At 40.3% G+C, this 21,256-nt stretch overlaps 1 protein-coding gene across 3 annotated transcripts in view; it reads left to right on the top strand.

Annotated features, from left to right (window-relative positions):
- Positions 1 to 243: 243 nt before the first annotated feature.
- LOC122551543 (N-chimaerin) overlaps positions 244 to 21,256 on the top strand; it is a 233,394-nt gene continuing 212,381 nt past the window's right edge. Inside the window, exons 1-3 of one of the 3 annotated variants that reach the window (XM_043693573.2) lie at positions 244 to 420; positions 501 to 633; positions 13,906 to 13,944. In XM_043693573.2, the coding sequence (XP_043549508.1) occupies positions 615 to 633; positions 13,906 to 13,944 (58 nt within the window). In that variant the 5' untranslated portion in view covers positions 244 to 420; positions 501 to 614. Of the gene's footprint in view, positions 421 to 500; positions 634 to 13,905; positions 13,945 to 14,285; positions 14,423 to 21,256 lie in introns of those variants that run through there. The other 2 variants (XM_043693576.2, XM_087989005.1) reach the window with 2 other exon arrangements.

Here is a 21,256-nt window from a genome sequence, read left to right on the forward strand (position 1 = left end):
TTTGCGATAGAGCGTGTTGATAAATCTCGGTGATCATGTTGGTGCCCTATCGGTGAGAGCACTGTCTGTGTTGACACGGCAGCAATGGCGGCCAAACGGCATGGCTGGATGTTGGTGTGTACTGAGCTCGGGAAGCTCTCCAGGAGAGCGGTCACCATGGTTACCACATTGACGGGCTGCACCAGTCGGGAGCGATGGTCATGTGCTGAGGCAAAATGGCGTCTCGGAGGATGCGGAGTGATCTGGAGTATTTGTAAATTTCATAGTAGTCATTCTGTCTGCACTTTCCCGTGCACGATTGATTTACGGTTTTTTTTTGCTTTCTTTATCTGTTTTCAATTTTAGGAAACGGGTTTGAATAAAAACCTGCAACGTTTCCTGTTTTAGTCATATGGACTGTTCTTTTATCTGGAATAAAAGGTATTTTAAGCTACTTAGCAAGTTAGGAGGTGATGTCTTAAATGTATAATTAATGGTTCATTTATTTTTCGTTACTCTAGAAAAAGGATTGAAAGTGTCCTGAAGCGCATATGAGCTTGGTGACTAACTGGGTGTGAAATAGCGACTGGGCATTATAGCAGTCCGTAAAGGAAAGGATCGGATTTCCAGAAATAATGGCTTTAACTGTGTTTGGTAAGTTGCACCGACATAATTGAATACAAAGCAATCTGATATTCTGATTATCTTCTTGAAGAGGAAACTGTTATAGCTGCACTGCGGAGTGGTTGTTTTATTTTATGATGGGGAATTGCGAGAGTTCTGTGCGGACAGGAGTCTGCTTATTGTGTTTATTGCTGCTGGCAAAGGGCGGATGCTTCAAAATATGATATACCAGCAAATTTTTTTACGAAGAGTTAAATGGAAGTTTGTTTTGCATTACCTGTGTAAATATTATTGTATTCAAAAAAACAATTTTTCTTTAGTGGTACTCTCCATTAATCCTGAACTGAATTACTTTGCAGGATTAAAATCATCTATTTTAATCTGTACAAAATATATAGATCTTATTGGTTATTATAATGCAGCAGTTTATTATAAATATTCATAATATTGTTAAATGTCATTTAACTTCTAACAGACCGATTTCAAATGGTTAAAAGTGTACCTTTTTATATGTAATATAGTGGTAGATTGAATTTGTAGGAGAGGGATGATATGGATTATTTGTATTAATTCATTGAGCAGATGTTGATTCTACAAATGTTTGTCAAAATGACTAAGAATACATCAGGTTAATTGTGACCAGTGTTGATTGTGCTTGCACGATTGGCATGAACATAAATGCTGTGTGTGAAGATAGTGTCACTAAGATTTTAAATCTGTTACTTGGTGAACTCTGATTTTTCTTTTCTTTTCTTTTTATTCTTTTATGAAATGTGGACATCACTGACAAGGCCAGCATTTATTAGCCATACCTAATTACTCTGGAACTATGTGGCTTGCTAGACTATTTGCTAGTTAAGAGTCAGCAATATTGTGGGTTGGGAGTCTTGTGTAAACCTGAGCTACAAAGGACACCAAATTTCCCCCTTTAAAGAGCTTTCGTGAACAAGATGGGTTTTTATAATAGCCAATGATTTTTGTCATGGTCACTATTACTAACTTTAGAACAGCTTTATAATTCCAGAGTTATTAATGAATTTTAAGTTCTAGCTACTGTGATGGAATTTGAATCAATGAGCCCAGAGTATTTCCTGCACTTCTATTACTGGTCTGTTGATATTACCAGGAAATGATCTCTCCTAAAATATTCCAAGACCAATCAGGAAGCTCAGAACTGTATCTATTCAGAAGCAGACATAAGCAGTTCTGTTTATTTAAGGACACAGTCATAAAAATGACAACAGCATAAAGCAACAATTTGGCCCATTCCACCCACACAAATGATGAGCCTTCAGTGAAGACATTCTACCCATATGCGTTTGCTTTTCTTTTATGATACATGTAGCAGCTCAGCCCTACCATCATCTCCAGCATGAATAGGCATAGACAAAAAGTGGTCTATGCCTATTCAGTGGTGTCCACATCTCATGAATTTTAGAAAAAAACTTATCTTGTACTGTCAGCTGTGGCTCCATTGGTAGCAACCTCCTCTTGAGTCAGAAGGATTTAGGTTCAAGTCTCACTTATGGACTCAGAATGGTAACAGCTCAAAAGTAACTCATTTAACCTGGGTGCAGATATCAGCAAAAACTTCTCTCCTTTACCTGTTGTTGTGGTTCTGTTCGCCGAGCTGGAAGTTTTTGTTGCAAACGGTTTGTCCCCTGGCTAGGCGACATCATCAGTGCTTGGGAGTCTCCTGCGAAGCGCTTCTTTGATGTTTCCTCCGGTGTTTATAGTGGTCTGTCCCTGCCGCTTCCGGTTGTCAGTTTCAGCTGTCCGCTGTAGTGGTTGGTATATTGGGTCCAGGTCAATGTGTTTGTTGATGGAGTTTGTGGATGAATGCCATGCCTCTAGGAATTCCCTGGCTGTTCTCTGTCTGGCTTGCCCTATGATAGTAGTGTTGTCCCAGTCGAATTCATGTTGCTTGTTGTCTGCGTGTGTGGCTACTAAGGATAGCTGGTCGTGTCGTTTCGTGGCTAGTTGATGCTCATGTATGCGGATTGTTAGCTGTCTTCCTGTTTGTCCTATATAGTGTTTTGTGCAGTCCTTGCATGGTATTTTGTACACTACATTAGTTTTGCTCATGTTGGGTATCGGGTCCTTCGAGTTGTCGTCTGAGCGTGGCTGTTGGTTTGTGTGCCGTTATGAGTCCTAGGGGTCGCAGTAGTCTGGCTGTCAATTCTGAGATGCTCCTGATGTATGGTAGTGTGGCTAGTCCTTTTGGTTGTGGTATGTCCTCGTTCCGTGGTCTTTCTCTTAGGCATCTGTTGATGAAGTTGCGCGGGTATCCGTTTTTGGCGAATACCTTGTATAGGTGTTCCTCTTCTTCTTTTTGCAGTTCTGGTGTACTGCAGTGTGTTGTGGCCCTTTTGAATAGTGTCCTGATGCAGCTTCGTTTGTGTGTGTTGGGGTGGTTACTTTCATAGTTTAGGACTTGGTCTGTGTGTGTGGCTTTCCTGTATAACAGCCACGCTCAGACAACAACTCACCAGAACGAAGGACCCGATACCCAACATGAGCAAAACTAATGTAGTGTACAAAATACCATGCAAGGACTGCACAAAACATTATATAGGACAAACAGGAAGACAGCTAACAATCCGCATACATGAACATCAACTAGCCACGAAACGACAGGACCAGCTATCCTTAGTAGCCACACACGCAGACAACAAGCAACATGAATTCGACTGGGACAACACTATTATCATAGGGCAAGCCAGACAGAGAACAGCCAGGGAATTCCTAGAGGCATGGCATTCATCCACAAACTCCATCAACAAACACATCGACCTGGACCCAATATGCCAACCACTACAGCGGACAGCTGAAACTGACAACCGGAAGCGGCAGGGACAGACCACTATAAACACCAGAGAAAACATCAAAGAAGCGCTTCGCAGGAGGCTCCCAAGCACTGATGATGTCGCCTAGCCAGGGGACGAAACGTTTGCAACAAAAACTTCCAGCTCGGCGAACAGAACCACAACAACGAACACCCGAGCTACAAATCTAGGCACAAACTTTGAACCTTTACCTGTAGTTATGAAAAAAAACTCTTCAAATAATTATATAATTCTGTTTTAATGGTCTCCAGAATAAGAAATGGAAAGTTTAAAAAGTAGGACCCGTGTAACTGAGCAAGTAGTAAAGTCTAAATCTGGGTTACTTGTATGTGTGTGTGAATGCATGATGTGGTGAATGGGACATGTCTTCCATGGGGTAAAAGGAGTCAGATCTGCGAGTGAGAATATTCTGGCTCTGCTGATAGAGAGGCTGAGGCTCAAAGTCTTTCACTTAATTTCTTTGGGTGATGAGAGTCAATTTGTGAGGGAGCATGTTCCATTGATGCAAATGGACCAAGGCTCAGGCCTTTCTTTTATCTTCATGAAACTGAGAGGCATCAGACCTGAGGGCACACTACTTGGAGCTCAACTGTACTTGGAAAAATTGTCTAAAAGTGAAAGTCACAAGAAAGTCATGAATTGATTGGTTGTTAGCAGCTGCTATTGCGGATTGTATTTTAACTCCAGTAAGTTTGAAAAAGATACATTTCTAAGTTAGTACAGGAAAAGGGCGAATGTGGAAGCACCAAGAGGAAACTGACTTGTGAATAAAGGCAAATAATTTCTACTCACTTCGGGTTTATATTTGATAGTACCAAAAGTACGGTTTGGGTAACTAAAGTTTAAAGGAAATAAAGTCACATACATTCCTAAGGTTAGGACATGGCAGGGCACCTCAATCAAGTGGAATGCCCATCCTGTGGCACATGGGGAATTGCAGACAATTTTGTTTTGAGACTTAGTCAAAACTATATGCAGGAGGTATCACTGGCTGCACAAGCTTGAGCTTTAACAGTGGCTGGAGCATCTGTGAGGCAGGGAACTAAGTGGATAATTTCCCGAGAGGTGTTCCCACTGGAAGAAAGAGACAGACAGGAAGGTAAGGAATGAGTATTGGCCAGTCACGCAAAGCGAAACAGACAGGTAGTGCAGGAGTTCTGTCCTGCAGGTTCTGTTTACTAACCAGTTTTCCATTCTGGATACTAGCGAGAGCAATGGATCTTTGAAGGAGTGCAACGAAGTGAAGTCGATGACACCATGCGTTGCCCAGCTATGCCGGAGTGGAGGAAGAAGAATGGAAGGGCACTATGAATAGGGGTTTCTTTATGATGGGAACACTGGTTTCTGGAACCATCAATGTGACTGCAGGATGTTTTGCCTCCCTTGAGTTAAGGATGCCTTAGAAGTGCTGAAGGACATGCTTCTGGTGCAGGCTGAGCAGCCAGAGGGTAAGATGCATATTGGTACAACATTGGTAGGAAGGGGCATGTGGTCCTATAATTGGAATTTGGGGAACTAGATAGAAAACTAACAAATGGAACCTTTAAGATTTGTGTCACGTACAACTGAGTACAGCAACAGGAAGACAAGATCGATAAACGTGTGCTGCAAAGATGGTTCCAGAGGGAGGACTTTTGATTCCTGGCGGTGATGGTACCTGTACAAGCTGGAAGGATTGCATTTAGACAGAGCAGGGACTGAGTTAATTGCAGGGTGTTTTGCTAATACTGTTGCAGAGGGTTTAAACCAACTCAGCAGTGGTATAGGAATCAGGAGAGTATATCAGAAATTAATACCAGATTGTATGAAATGTTGCGAGAAACTAAGATAGAAAATAATAAATTAATAAGTGGAGTTGGAATAAGGGAAAAATAATGAAGTTGAAATCAGTGTTACATGCACAGAATATAGTTAATAGGGTTAGAGAGGTACAGGCACAGATTACCATGTGGGCCATTATAATGTGGTGATATCAGAGACCTGCATTAAGTTAGTGCACATCTGGGTGTAAAATGCTTCTGGTTACAATGTGTTCAGAAAAGATGGGAAAGTATAAAAGGAGAGAGAGGTGATATTATTGATTAAGGTGAGCACTGCAGTACTGGAGGAAGGGGATGCTTCACAGGGTTCAAGGATGGAATTGATTTGGCTGGAGCTAAGGAATAAAAATGCAGTTGCATTGCTTGCCGTAATCTTTCAAACACCATAATCTATAGAACACTAGTGGGAAAGATCTAGAGAAACAAATCTACAAGGGAGTTGGAGAGATATAAACATTTTTAGAGAGAGAGAAACATTTGAGATTTTAAAATTATCACTATTACGGTTAATTTAGAGGGGCAAGGGTTCCTAGATTGTGTTCAGGAGAATTTCTTAGAGCATTATGCCTCCAATCCAACAAGATCGGAGGTACTGCTAGACTTGATTTTTAGAATGAATTTGGCAAAGCAGATTAAGTGACATTGGAAAACAATTTTGGCCATAGAGATCAATATTTAATGAATATTTAAAAAGTGACTGGTCAATCCAGAGTAAGAATGATCAACTGGCAGAGAAAGGAGTTCGTTAGGGCAAAAAAACAGTGAGACCAGTTAGACTGGAACCAAAGGTTGGTGACAAAAACAGTAGCTGAACAATGTGCTTTTGACAGGTGTCAGGTAGTAAATACTAGTGAGAACCAAGTTGAATGCAGCACTTTTAGAAGGAGGTGAAAAAGCAAAGAAGGATTATGAGAAAAGGCTGACAGAAAAGAAAATCCCAAAGTTGTCTTTAAACACATCAGTAGTAAAAGGGTGGTAACAGAAGGTATTTGCTGATTTGCATCCATCTAAATTAAAAGTCCCGGAGTTGCATTTTGTGGATCAAACCAGGGTAGGACTTGCACAGTCAATGGTAGAACCCTGCAGAGTGTTTGTTCACTAAAGAGATCTGGGGCTACAGTTCATAGCTCCTTAAAAGTGAGGTCGCAGGTGGACAGTGGCAAAGAAGGCTTTCAGCATGCTTGTTTTCATTGGTCTGAGCATTCATTATAGGAGTTGGGATGTCTTGTAGCTGTACAAGACATTGAGGCCAAATTTGGAGTACTGCGTGCAGTTCTGGTCACCCTACTCTAGAAATGATATTATTAAACTAGGAAGAGTGCAGAAAAGATTTACTAGAGTGCCACCTGGACTGGAAGGTTTGAGTTATGTTATAAAGAGAGACTGGTTAGGCTGGGTCTTTTTTCCCTGGAGGAGAAAGTGAGGGCTGCAGATGCTGGAGATCAGAGCTGAAAATGTGTTGCTGGAAAAGCGCAGCAGGTCAGGCAGCATCCAAGGAACAGGAGAATCGACGTTTCGGGCATAAGCCCTACTGAATGCTTAAGCCCTTAAGCATACAGTATCAATGGATTCTTTAATAGGGATGGGGCCTCTCTGCTCATATCTTTTATGATAGGGTAACCCTAAGCTGGAGTACTGTTACAGTTTTGTATGCCACACTATAAAGCTGCCACAGTCTACCAGACCATAGGGCTGCTCTCTCATAAGGAAGAAGCGAGTGGTGTAATCGGAGGGTCACAATGTCTCCAATGGAAGGAGAGGTTGAGAAAGTGGGATCTTCATGGTAACCTCAGCTTGTATTGCAACATTACAGGAAGGATATGAAAAATTGCCGAAAGAATAGACATTCATGAAAATAGACTGCAGAAATTGGGAGTGTTTTCCTTGGATGTGAAAAAGCTCAAGAGAATTGATAGAATTTTCCAAAATTGTAAAGGTCCTGGACAAACCAGGTAGTATGAAACAGTTTCCAATGGTACAGACTTACTGTGTCGCAACAGAAGCAAATCTGAGGTGAAAAAAAAACGATTTCACACAAGTGGTTAGGGTCTGGAATGCACTGTCTAGAAATCTGGTGGAGACAGGTTCAGTTGAGACATTCAAGAGGTCATTGGATGTTAATTTAATTAGAAATATTGTACATGTTATGGGGAAAAGTCAGGAGAATATCTCTAAATTGAAATCTCCAGACAGCTCGTACAGATATGATGGGCTAAATTGCACCCTACAGCACTACAGTTTTTGTGATAAAATTAGTGAGTTCCAGGCACCGATTGCAATTGAAAATTATTGCTGTGGACAAAAAAATTAGAAAGGGGGGCACTGCTTAACTTGATTTTTGGGAATAAGCTAAACCAGATAGATCAAGTGACAGTAGCAGCGGTGGGCACATTTGCCCTGAAATCCCCAAAATTCTAGGGAACGTTCAATCACAGGCAACCAATTGGAGAAATGTCGCCCTTGTGAGTGGAATAAACAGAATCTAGTCATTAATAAATAATATGAAGGTGTTTAAATCTAGGAAACTGCCCTGAGGAACTCCTCCAGTGCTGACAAAGAACTAAAATGCTTTCTTGCAACAACCGCAGCCATTTTCCAACATTAACTGGGAGAGGAGCCGAGCAGGGGAAAAACAGTGGGACAGCAAAAGTGAGAGTTTCTGGAAGTAACTAAGGAACACAGTGATGATCCATCCCGAGGAAAGAAGAAGCATGGTACAGGCGAGCTGAAGCAACCGTGGCTGACTAGGGAAGTCCGGGATAGCATAAAAACAAAAGAGAAAGCATATAATGTGGCGAAGGACAGTGGGAAACCAGAGGATTGGGAACCTTACAAAGACCAACAGAGGACAACAAAAACATGGAGAAGACTAAATATGAGGATAAGCTAACCAGTAATATAAAGGAAGACTAAGAGTTTTTAGATGTTTTAAAAAAAAAAGGCAAAAGTGGATATTGAACCACTGGAAAATGATGCTGGAAAATGAGGCTAGAGAGATAATAGTGGGGAACAAAGAAATGGCTGAGGAACTGAATAATTACTTCGCATCAGTCTTCACAATGGAAGACACAAGTAATATCCCAAAAATTCAAGAGTGAGGGGGCAGAGCTGAGTATGGTGGCCATCATCAAGGAGAAGATGATACTAGAAAAAGCTGAATGGCCAGAAGGTGGGCAAATAACCTGAATCAGATGGAGTACACCCCAGAGTTCTAAGGGAAATAGGTGAAGAGATAGTAGAAGCATTAGTGGTGATCTTTCAGAAATCAGGGAGAGTCCCAAAGAACTAGAAAATTGCTAACGTGACACCCCTGTTTAAAAAAGGAATAAGGCACAGATAGAAAATTACAAATTGATTAGCCTAACCTCGGTTGTGGGTAAAATCCTAGAGTCCATTGTGAAGGATGAGATTTTTGAATACTTGAAAGTGTATGGTAAAATAAGGCAAAGTCAGCTTGGTTTCAAGGGGAGATATGCCTGACAAATCTGCTAGAATTCTTTGAGAAAGTAATGAGCAGGTCAGACCAAAGAGAGCCAATGGGTGTTATCTATGTGGACTTCAAGAAGGCCCTTGACAAGGTGCTGCACAGAAGGTGGCTGATTAAGTCAAGCACCCATGGTGTTAAAGCAAGAGGCAAGGACAGAAGCTTGGTTGTCTGGCAGAAAGCAGAGTGAGGATAAAAGGGTCTTCCTCATGATGGCAGCCAGTGACAAGTGGTATTCCACAAGGTTCAGTGTTGGGACCACAACTTTTCACTTTATACTTTAACAATCCTAGATGAAGGAACTGAGAACATTCTGGCTAAGTTTGCAGATGATTTTTTTTTAAAAAAGGTAGAGGGACAGGTAGCATTGAGGAGATAGGGAGGCTGCAGAAAAATTTGGACAGGTTAGGACAGTGGGCAAAGAAGTGGCAGATGTAATACAATGTGGGAAAGTGTGAGGTCATGCTCTTTGGTAGGAAGAATAGAGGCATGGACTATGGGGAGAAAATGCAGGAGTCTGAAGTGCAAAGAGATTTGGGAGTTCTAGCCCAGGATTCTCTCAAGGTCAACTTGTAGGCTGAGTCAGTAGTTAGGAAGTCAAATGAAAGGATGGCATTTATTTTGAGAGGGCTTGAATATAAAAGCAGGGATTTACTTCTGAGGCTCTATAAGACTCTGGTCAGTCTACATTTGGTGTATTGTGTGCAGCTTTGGCCCCATATCTCAGGAAAGATGTACTGGCCCTGGAGTGTGTACAGAGGAGGTTCATGAGAATGGTCCCTGGAATGAAAAACTGAACATGTGAGGAGCATTTGAGGACTCTGGGTCTATACGTCATGGAGTTTAGAAGGATGAGTGGGATCTAATTGAAAATACAGAACAGTGAATGGCCTGGACTGAGTGGATGTTGGGAAGATGTTTCCATTGGTAGGAGAGATAGTATTCAAGGGCACAACTTTAGAGTAAAGGGAATGGAGATAAGGAGAAACTTCTTCAGCCAGAGAGTGGTGAATCTATGAAATTTACTGCCACAGAAGGTTGTGGAGACCAGGACATTGAATATATTAAAAACCGAGATAGCTAGGTTCTTGATTGTCAAGGGTTACGGGGAGAAGGTGGAAGAATGGGATTGACAAACTTACCAGCTATGATTGAATGGTAGAGCAGATTTGATGGACTGATTGCCCTTATTTCTGCTCTTATGTCTTATGGTCTCTTTCCTTCGTGCTCGTTATGGCTCAAGCCACAGAATTATAGAATGATCTCTGTTCATGCTGTAATCTGTCATGTCTGTGTTGGTCCTCCTAAGGACCAGTCTACATAGTACCACCCTGACCTTCGCTCTTCTGCAGCATTTTCTTTCTTGGAGAATAGTCCCATCCTGCTTAAGCTTCTGTTAACCTGCCTCCATCAGCATGAACTCCAGTTTCCACACTTGGAAAAAAAACATAGGATGTGGACATTGTTGGCGAGGCAAACAATTATTGCCCATCCCTAGTTGTCCTTATTAAGGTGGCAATGAGCTGCCTTCTTGAATTGCTACAGTTTATTTGCTGTTCATAGACCCACATTACCATTTGGGAAGATGTTCCAGGAATTTGAGTAAGCCACACAGAAGGAGCATATTTCCAAGCTGGAATGATGAGTGGCTTGGAGGGGAAATCGAAGGTGATATTGTTTTCACATGTCTGCTGCCCTTGTCCGTCTAAATGGTAGTTGTTGTGGTTTTGAATATTTCTGTTCAAAAAGCATTGGAGAGTTTCTGCAGTGCGTTTTGTAAAAGGTACACATTGCTACTACTGAGTGGTAATGGTGGAGGGAATGAATGTTTGTGGATGTGGTGCCAATCAAGTGGGCTGCTTTATATGGGATGTTGTCAAGCACCTTGGGTGTTATTACAGCTACACTCACCCAGGTAATATGAGAGTATTCATCACACTCCTAACTTCTGTCTTGGAGATGGTGGTCAAGTTTTGGGAAGTCTGGAGGTGAGTTTTTTTTTGCTGCAGGATTCCTAGCCTTTGATCTGTACTTGTAGCCACTCTACTTGTATTGCTAGTCCAATTCCATTTTTGGTTAATGGTAGCCCCCAAGGATGTTGATAGAGGGGCATTCATTGATGGTAATGTTGTTGAATGTCAAGGGACGATGGTTAATTCTTTCATTGGAGATGTCATTTCCTGGCATTTGTTTCGCAAGAATGTTACTTGCCAATAATCAGCTCAGCCTAGATATTGTCCAGATCATCTTGCATTTGAACAAGGACTGCTTCAGTATCTGAGGAGTCATGAATGGAACTGGACATTATGTAATCGTCAGCAAACTTCTGCACTTCTCATCTTAAACTGGAGGGAGGTTCATTGAAGCAACTGAAGATGGTGTGGCCAAGTACACTAACCTGAGGATCGCCTGTAGAGGTGACTTTCAACAATTGCAACTGCAACCACAACCACCTTCCTTTGTGCCAGATATGACTCCAATCAATGATGAGGTTTTCCTGATTCCCATTGACTCCAGATTTATTATGGCTCCTTTGATGTCAAGGGCAGTTACTCTTCCCCCTACCTCTGGAATCCAGCTCCTTTCTCCATGTTTTATTAACCCTGCAATGAGATCAGGAGCTGAATGGTCCTGGCGGAACTTGAACTGAGTGTCGCTGAGCAGGTTATTGCTAAACAAGTGCTGCTGAATTTCATTGTTGAAGACACCTGCCATCAGTTTACTGATGACCTAGAATAGACTAGAGAGTGGCATTTGGATTTGTCCTGCTTGCTTATACTTGGGTAATTTTCCATATTGTTGGGTATATAATTAGCGTTTAGTCTACAGTACAATTTCTGGAATGTTGTCAAGGTATAAAACCTTTTGTAGTATCTGGTGCCTTCAACATTTTCTTGATATCACATAGTGAATTGGCTGAAGACTGTCATCTGCGTTACTGGGAATGTCAGGAAGAAGCTGAGATAGACCATCCATTCTGCACTTCTGCCTGAAAATTGTGAATGTTTGTTTGTTTTTCTTTTGAAACTTATGCTGGGCTATGCAATTTATTGAGGATGGGAATGATTTAGGACATTTTCCAGTGAGTCGTTTAATTGCACTCTTCCACTTATGACCAGATGTGGCAGTACTGTTTGGCAGGCAAGTTGACTCCTTATTTTTAGGTGTGCCTGATACTGCTCTTGGCATACCGTCTTGCACACTTCTTTGAACCAGGGTTAATCTCCTGACTTGATGGTAGTGTTAGAGTGGGAAATAAAAGTTTTATCTTTTGGTTATTTGGCAATTTCACTTTATTTTTAAAATAATATCCTCATTTTAGTATCCCCACCATCCACCAATACCCACAATATGTAACCTTTCTCATTGAAAGTATTCAAGTTGCTTCAATGCAATTGTAAAATATGGTCATCAATCAAAGGAGTGATGTTGGGAAGTGATTATTTCTTTGGCCAAAGAGAGGGGGAGCCTGTGATTTAGGGCCTGAGTGACTGAAGACAGCTGTTACTGATATGAGGAAGGGAAAGGCATATACCCTGTACAAAAAAACGAGGCAAAGGAATGGAATGTTTTCGGGGAGAGGTTGTAAGGCTGGAAGTAAACAATGCAATAAAGAGATTTAAGCAAATAGAGCAGAATTTAAAATTTGAGACTTTGACAGACTGAGAACCATTAAAAAATGAACTAAATACCTTCTGCGAATTAGTACTCTGCATCTACTCTCTCCTTGCTTTACCTATCCCTAAATTCCGTTTACCCTTCTGTGATACCATTTGAAAATACATTAAATTGGGAGTGGTAGCATGGTATAACATTGCAAGACTAACAACCAGATACTCGGACTAAAGCTATGGATTCTCCATCCTGAATTGGAACTCTTTCACTGTTCCTTCACTGCTAGGTTAAATTACTGGAATTTTTCTGACAGCACTTTTGGTGTACTACACCAAACGGGCTTCAGTTGTTCAAGAAAGTAGCTCACTGTTTTATTCTTAAGGGTAATTATGGAAGGACATTAATTGCTGGCTTTGCCAATGGCACTTACTTAAAATTTAAAAAATGGGTAAAACAAAAATGTGTGCTGCCAAAGTCTGGTTCTAGTAATTATGACCTCTCTTGATCCCTGGAATGAATGTGGCCATGGATGGATGGCCATTGAAAGCCAGCTCCTCCCCTTTGTATGTAATGCTCATAACCTCCCTTTTCTAATTCTGCCCTCAAGCTGTCACTTACTTTCCCAATACCTCTTGTCTTCAGTGCTGCTGTGCAGTCAGCAACCTTGGTCTTTAAAGCTGTGCTCAGCAGTGGTTGCTGGCAATTTCATGTAGGCTGGTAAGTCAATATCCTGGGAGGTGATTGACTGAGAAGTTTGTTAAATATCCACATAAGTGCCTGATTGGTATTTGATTCAGTGGGCTTTCTCAAGGTGGGAGTAAAGAAGGGGGAGTCTTGTTAATAATAACGATACGTCCCCTGCACGTTTTAATAAAAATTGGAAAATCCTAGTTATAGAATGCAATTCCAACTGTAAGCTATGTTCCTTAACCATCTATTTCTGTCCTGTCCCTGCCTACGGTTGAATTAGACAGCCAGCAATTCTTCTAACCATGTTTCAGCTCCGTCACAAGATTGCCACTTCCAATTTTGAATATCATCTTTTTCTCCATCTCCGCTCAACTGCTTTGTAACCCACTTCCAGTGTCAGTTTTTCCTTTTCCACCCTCCATGAATCTGATTTTGTCCAACTGCTGTTTGTTTCCTAACTTACACCAAATCCTTTGCCTATTGCTCTTGTGCTCACTGACCTACATTTGCTTCTGGTTGACAAACATCTTTATTTTAAAGTCTTCATCCTTGTTTTCAAATCCTTTCAGGGTCCCTTCCCCATCCCTGACAAGTTTTATAAGCATTCTGAATCTCCACGATCCTCCAATTTTTATGCCCTGATTTTTATCATTCCAGTGTTCGTAGCTGTTTATGCAACTATCTCGGTCCTTGAAATGAGAGAAAAGATAAGAATTTATTATTTTTCTCACTAATTCAGCTTCTAGATAAATTATGGAATTATCATAATCCCATGGATAAATAGCCAATAATGGTTTGCTTAAGAATTTGTTTCTTGGTAATTTTTCTTCTTTATTTTTATATACAGAAAATGATGAATATAAGCCTCCAGTTTGGAAATCTTACTGTAAGTACCCATTTACTTCAAATAAAATTCCAATTGGAGGATTTAATGTGGACATATGTTTGTGAAAGCAATTTCTCCAAAACTACAGTTTTTTGACATCCTTTCCCAAATTTTTTATAAAGCTGAACTTTGAGGTTCTAAGGTAGCCCATAAGTGAGTGTTTTTTTGAAATCTATTCAATTGTGTTTAGGAAGAATATAGTTCTGGATGTTGTCATGTACTTTTGTACTAAAGTGAAGAGAAATATGATAAGTTGAACTTTCTAACTGAAGTACTGTATTGTAGAAAAATACGATCAATTTTGAACAGTGTCTTACAGTACTTTCAATAATTGTGTATAGATTATCTGAAGACTTCTGAAATCTTAAAGTCTTGGTAGCTCAGTAGCTGTAGTGGTACAACACTCGACTTCCAACCAGAAGGTCACGAGTTCAAGTCACAGAACTGCCTCTCACTGGAACTCACTTGCCTCAGTTGGGTGAGTTCTATGATTTATCAGCTGGGTCTTAAGTGAAGTGCCAGTTATAAACTAAGTGTACGAATATTTGAAGGAAGATTGTGATGGAATGTTGCTACTCCAACTTAACCTTTTCATACATTAATGATTGGGGTAAAATATTGACCATGATATTGAGCAAATTTAAAGTCCATCTTTCATATTTATTGCTTGAAGGGGGATGCATGATAATAAATTGAGCTTTTGGTAGGTCAAGTGTGTGCGTGTTGAGGAAGAATTAAAATCTTTGTGTAGTTAAGTACTATATCCAAGGTGGTGGACCAGCACAACAGATTTACTGTGGGAGTTTTGCAGGTTGGTTTGACCCGCATCTTGATCTGATTTCCTGATCTTGGCTGAGCTGATACAGGAGGAGGTTAAGACACTTGATGCTCCTCAGAATCAATTTGAAAGGGAGATATGGTTATCAACTGTGATTAAATCTATTCCTAAACGTATCATCACGTGACTTAACTCCATGCTTCTATTATTAGCTGGTCAATGTATTCATTATAATGACGCACTGCCTTTCTTACCCTATTGGAAAATAAAATGACTCCTTCCCCAATTCAATGATGCCTAACTGTCAGTCAAACAGGCAATTTTTTTTCAATTTTCAATATTTTTGTGTCTAGGAAAGAGAAATGTTCAAAGAAAATTTCGAAACAATTGATTCCTCCTGATTCTTTTGGGGTCATGCATAACAGTTCCTGGAGATTGATCTTCAATTCGCAGAGGTTCAAGGCTGATCCTGGAGGACTAACAATCCTAAAAGGGGATCCATTTGAAAAAGGGGTCATTTCATCACAAACTCTTTCAAAGTAAAAGGAATTGGAAGCCGTTCTCTTTGCCTCTTCAGAACAGAACAGGGAAAAATTCCACTAAATGTAGGAATAGCATGAGATTTCAGATGCAAAAACTCTCTCAAATTTCTCCAGTACAAGACCCATAAAAGGAGATTAAACTTAATGAATTTTGAGCATTTTCAATAGCAATTTTTAATCTAATGTAAATAGTTCTGCGATAACACGGTAGATCCGTTCTTGTGCAATCCCATGTTGTTAAAAAAAAATTGTATTATAGAAGCGCCATTTAAACTAATGGGTCTGGAATCGCATTGTAGCCAATGCATACTTTAAAAATTTGTGCTTTAGAAACAGTGTCCCCAATTCCTCAATCATGTTATAGCAAATTTGTATTAATGAAACACGCATTATAGCACAACTATCTGTACAAGTTAACTTAGAATCAAAGTTGTGGAACATATCTACTAATTCCAGTAGTGTATCCACATGATTTCCTACTTAATGTGAAAATTGAAAAAATACTCTTCTTCAATGTATCACAGAATCACAAACCACAGAAGTGTTACTGTGCAGAAGGAGGCCATTCAATCTATTTTCTCTGCACCAGCTGTCCAAATAAGCAGAATGACTTAATGGCATTTTTTCATGCCCTTTCTCTGTACCCTTCCACATTTTAAAATTAAAAACCATACACTAATATCCTCCTGAATGCCTCAATTGAAACTGCTGCCACTGTACTTCTAGGCAGCATGAAAATTGTTACGATCCAGCGTGGGTGTTAGCTTTAAAGAAAATCTGAACACACTGAACTACACAACAAGACTTCATGTTTTTAAACAAAACACCAACTTGCTAGTGTCATTTAAATTCCATTAATAAATCTAGAATTAAAGGCTCACCTCAGTTATGGAGATTATAAAACAATTGTCAATTGTTACAAAAGCCCATCAAGTTGATTACTATCCTTGAAAATATTTTCTTCTTAATTCAGTCATGGGATGTGGATGGTGATGACTAGGGCAGCATTATTGGCTATCTCTAATTACTCTTTAAAAAAAAGGTGGTGAGGTGCATTCCTGATCTGCTAGAGTCTTTAGGGATTAGTGACATCCACAATGCTGGTAGGGAAAGAGTTTCAGGCCATTAACTCTAACAGTGAAGGAGCAATGAAATGGTTCCAAGTCAGGATGGTGTATGGCCTGCAGGGGATCTTGCAAATGGTGCTGTTCCAATGATGCCCTTTTGATTGGGCAGGTTGTGGGTTTGTAAGTTATGGCTGAAGGAGCCTTGGTGAGTTACTGTGGTACATTTTGTAGAGGTACACACTGTTACTACAGTGCATTGAGATAGTGAAGGGAATGAATGTTGAAGATGTTAGGTGGGGTGCCAATCAATTAGGTTGCTTTGTTATTGAAGGTATCGAGCTTCTCAAATTTTGTTGGAGCTGCAGTCATCTAGGCAAGTAAGAGTTTAATTATACACCTAACTTATACCTTGTAGATGGACAGACTTTACGGAGTTGGGAGGTGAGTTACTTGCCACACAATTCCTAGCTGTGTATTTATATGGCATATTCAGTTCAGTTTCTGATCAGGATAATATCCAGGATGATGATGATGGATGATTCAGCGATGGTAATGCTGTTGAACATTGAGAGATATGGTGAGATGTCTCTGGAATATTGCATGGTACTTGTGTAGTATGAATCTATTTGCCACTTGTTAGCCCAAGCCGGACATTGTCTCTTTCTTACAAATATCACTCCTCAGATAGTGAAGCAATTGATGCATCCGTTGTGTAATCACGATCCTAAGGAACTGGGGCTCTTGTGGTGCAGTGATAGTGTCTCTACCTCTGAGTCAGAAGGCCTGGGTTCAAGTCCCATCTGCTCTAGAGGTGTGACATAACCCAACAAGACAGGTTGATTTAAAAATATCTACCCTGAGGAACTCCTATACTCACGCTCTAAGGCTGCCATGATTTACCACCATTTTCCTTCATGCCAGGAATGTCTCTAATCAGTACAGCATTTTCCTCCTGATTCCCATTGATCTTTGGGCTCCTTGATACTGTACTTTGTTGAATGCCATCTTGATATCATTGATAGTCACTGCGGAGTCCAGTTGTTATGCCCTTGTTTGAACCAAAGCTGTAATGAGAGGAGGAGCAGAGTGGCCCTTATGAAACGGAGTGTCACTGAACAGGTTATTTCTTTGCAAGTGCTACCTGATGACACTGTCAATGACCTCTTCCATTACTTTGATGGAGAATGAACTGGTAGGGAAGGTAATTGGTTGGATTGGATGAGTGCACAGGACATATCTAGATCATTTTCCACATTGTAGATTTGATAGTTTTCTAGTTATACTGGAACAACTTGGTTAAGTGTGGCTAATGCTGGAGCACAAATCTTCTTCAGTATAATTACCAGTATATTGTCAGGGCCCATTGCTTTTCCTGTAAACAGTGTCTTCAGCCATTTCTTATTATCACCTGGTGTCTATCAAATTTTTGAAGGCCAGGACCTGAGATGCTAAGGTGGGAGATGTTTACATTTACTGACTTGTGTTTAAACTGACCTGCAGTAAAATGATTTAATCTTAACTCTGCAATGGCTTAACATCATCATCCATTCATGGGCAATTAGGGATGAGTAACAAACTTTGTCATTACCTGTAATACCCACATCCCATGAAACAAGAAAACAAATTAAAGTTAATAAAATTAACAGCATTACTTATGTCCACATATGCTTTGCCATTGAGTTACTTATTTTCCACAGGAATTTTCTGATGTGTTACAATATCTTAGTTATTTATTTCAGTAGAGACCATCCAAAAATATACCAAACTCCTCCAAAAACTGCTTTAGTTTTAGTCTGAGTAAAGCTTTCAATTACTGCCATTCACTGTGAATACCCAAGTCTCTGGTTCAGATTATCTTAATGTTTCCAAACTCTTCTGACTTGTTTTCTTTTGCAACAAGACTGTGAAGACCACTATAAATCCTTTGCCAGCTTCAAAGTGGGCAATCTTCAAGCTTTTTTTCTCTCCCCTCATGAAATCTAAACTTAGATTAAGTCGTAAACCGATGGTGTCCCCTGTCGAACACTCGGATCCTGTGAGGACCAACTGGTGGAAGTATTCAGACGTCTTCAACCTCGCCCTTCTACGAACTGAAGTCTCCACCTGCTTCAAGAAGACGAACATCATCCCAGTACCTAAGAAAGCACATGCACTGTGCCTTTGATTACCACCCAATGGTAATAATCGTGAAGTGCTTGGAGATGCTGATCATGACCCACATTAACTCCAGTCTCCCACTCTGCCTCAATCCTTTACAATATTTCTACTGACGTAACAGGTCCGCAGCAGATGCCACATACCTAGCCCTGCACTCATTCCTGGAACATCTGGTCTACGTGGACATCTAAGTCAGATTCCTGATTGTTGACTACAGCTCCACCTTCAACACCATTTATTCCTTCCAGACTGATCTCAAAACTCTGAGACATTCATCTTGATTCTGCCCTCTGCAACTGGATCCTCAGATTTCTGACCCACAGACCAAAATCAGTAAAAATTGCATGATAACAATCAAGACTGGAGCCCCCCCCCCCCCCCCCCCCCCCCACCAAGGATGCGTCCTCAACTCCCTAGTGTACTATCTATACACCTATGACTGTGTTGCCAAATTCTGAACAAATGCCATCTACAAGTTTGCTGATGCCATCACTGTAGTAGGGATATCTAACAACAACAAATCAAAGTACAGAAGTAAGATAGAGGGCCTGGTGATGTGTTGCAATAAGAACAACTTCTGTGTCAGGCAAACTAAAGAACTAATCATTGACTTCAGAAAGAAAGGAGGAGAACCTACCCTCATCTATATCAATGAAGCTGAGATTGCGAGGGTGGAGAGCGTCCAGTTCCTCGGAGTAACGATAACCAACGATCTTTCTTTGACTTCCTATGTAGATGCGACAGTCAAGAAGGCACAATAAAGCCTCTTCCTCAGGCAGCTCAGGAAATTTGGTGTGTCCATAAGGACCCTCACCAACTAGATGCACCATTTGAAAGCATACTGTCTGCATGCATGATGGCATGGTATGGCACCTGCTGTGCCCTGCAATGTACAAAACTATAAAAGGTGATGTGCACAACCCAAACTATCATTGAAGCCAACCTTGCATCTATGGACTCCATTTACACAGCTCATTGCCATGGAAAGGCTGCAAACATCATCAAAGACCCATTGCACCCCAGTAATGTTCTCCTACACCTTCTTCCGCCAGGCAGGAGATACAGAAGCTTGAACATATGTATCAGCATGTTCAGGAACAGCTTCTTCCCAGCTGTAATTAGACTGATGAATGGGCTCTAGCATCAAATAATGCAGATCTTACTAACATTGATGTCACCTAGTGCATGCTCTGTACAATGTAATCTGTATGCCTCAAGTTTTTTTTATACAACTGTTGAACTGTACACCCTTGCTTACTATGGTCTGCCTGTACTGCTTGTAAACAAAGCTTTTCACTGTATTCAATATATGTGACAATAAAACAATCAATGAAACATGGTTAATGAAATGAGCTTTTTCTCTGCATACAATGTAGGGCTAACGAATTATTATTTACTTTGGTTATTTTCTCTCTGTGACCTACAAACTGCACACAACAGGTTCAAATTGGAACCAAAACTTTCAGCAATCGCTCTGATCATTTGAAACCAATGAATCTCCCTAAGATCCACCCATCTTTATGACAACATGGCATACTCTGTGACATACTTAATCTAAAGGTCAGTTTGTGTATCACTCATTTAAAATTCATTCTTTAAATTGAAGAAAGAAATAGGTTTTGCAATCCTTCAGGGTTTAACAAACGAACAATTTTAAATTAATTCAGCTCTGGAAAACAAAAAACATCCCTCTGGACTGCACTTACTCCAAAGATTGTACATGTAAAGCACTTCTTTAGTTAGGTAGGCCACCTGTTCATGATCTTAACTTGCAAGCTGTTAATGACCTTGTCTTTCACACTGTTAACCTCTTAAGTCAATGTGGGAGCAGCAATTAAAATGTAATAAACACTAAGCTTGTTTTAAATTTTATTCACCCCTGGGTTGCTCATTGGATTCCCCATCAGATGCCTTCATTCTACATTTGAAACTTATTTCTTTAAAGGTAATATCTAATATTAATAGAATGTGAATAATAAAAATAAAATATTGTGGATCATGGATACGTGAAATAAAAACAGTGCTGTAGAAACTTAGGAAGTCTGGCAGTATCTGTGGAGAGAGGAATAGAATTAACATTTCAAATCCAGTATGACTCTTCAGTACTTCAATAAATCATGAATTAAGTAATCACAACAAGATATTAATTCTTGAATTTACATTTTTCTTATTGGTTTTGTTTTAAAAACTGAAAAAAGATGTAAGTTTTAAATTCCCACATACTATGCCTAAATTTGGTTCCATCAACCATGGTGCCACTTTCATTTCAGAATAATCTTCTCTAAAGATGATGGTTACGATTTGCTACAGATGAGTCTGTAGCTGTTATGTAGATATTTCTCACTGTGAAGAAAATATTTTATACAGGAAGCCAATTCTATTGCAGCCTGCTATTGGCTGAATCATGAGCTGTCCAAATGATCCACATGTAGGTAGTGATTACAGATAAGTGTCTGTGTTCAATCCCTGTAGCTCAGTGGCTCCAAAATTTTATTCTAATGTTTGCTTCAGACATGATATCTCCAAAGATTTACTCTGGGGTTATATGAGGTCTATTGAGTGGGAATGGTGAGGGTACAGTTGCTGAGGGGTGGAGATGGGGAAGCTTCAGTTGCTGAGGCTTGGAGGAGAAAGGTGGCTTCCAGTTGCTGAGGAGAGGAATTGGGAGGCTTCCAATTGCTGAGAATCATGACTGGTGGCAGGGGGACAGATGAAATAAGCCTTGGTCATGCTGTTTCAAAATGTAAAATATGCATTTATTATCGTTG

The sequence above is a fragment of the Chiloscyllium plagiosum genome, unplaced genomic scaffold, assembly GCF_037043375.1.
Source record: "Chiloscyllium plagiosum isolate Xiang-an unplaced genomic scaffold, Cpla_swu_hap1 HiC_scaffold_7, whole genome shotgun sequence".
Classification (NCBI taxonomy): domain Eukaryota; kingdom Metazoa; phylum Chordata; class Chondrichthyes; order Orectolobiformes; family Hemiscylliidae; genus Chiloscyllium; species Chiloscyllium plagiosum.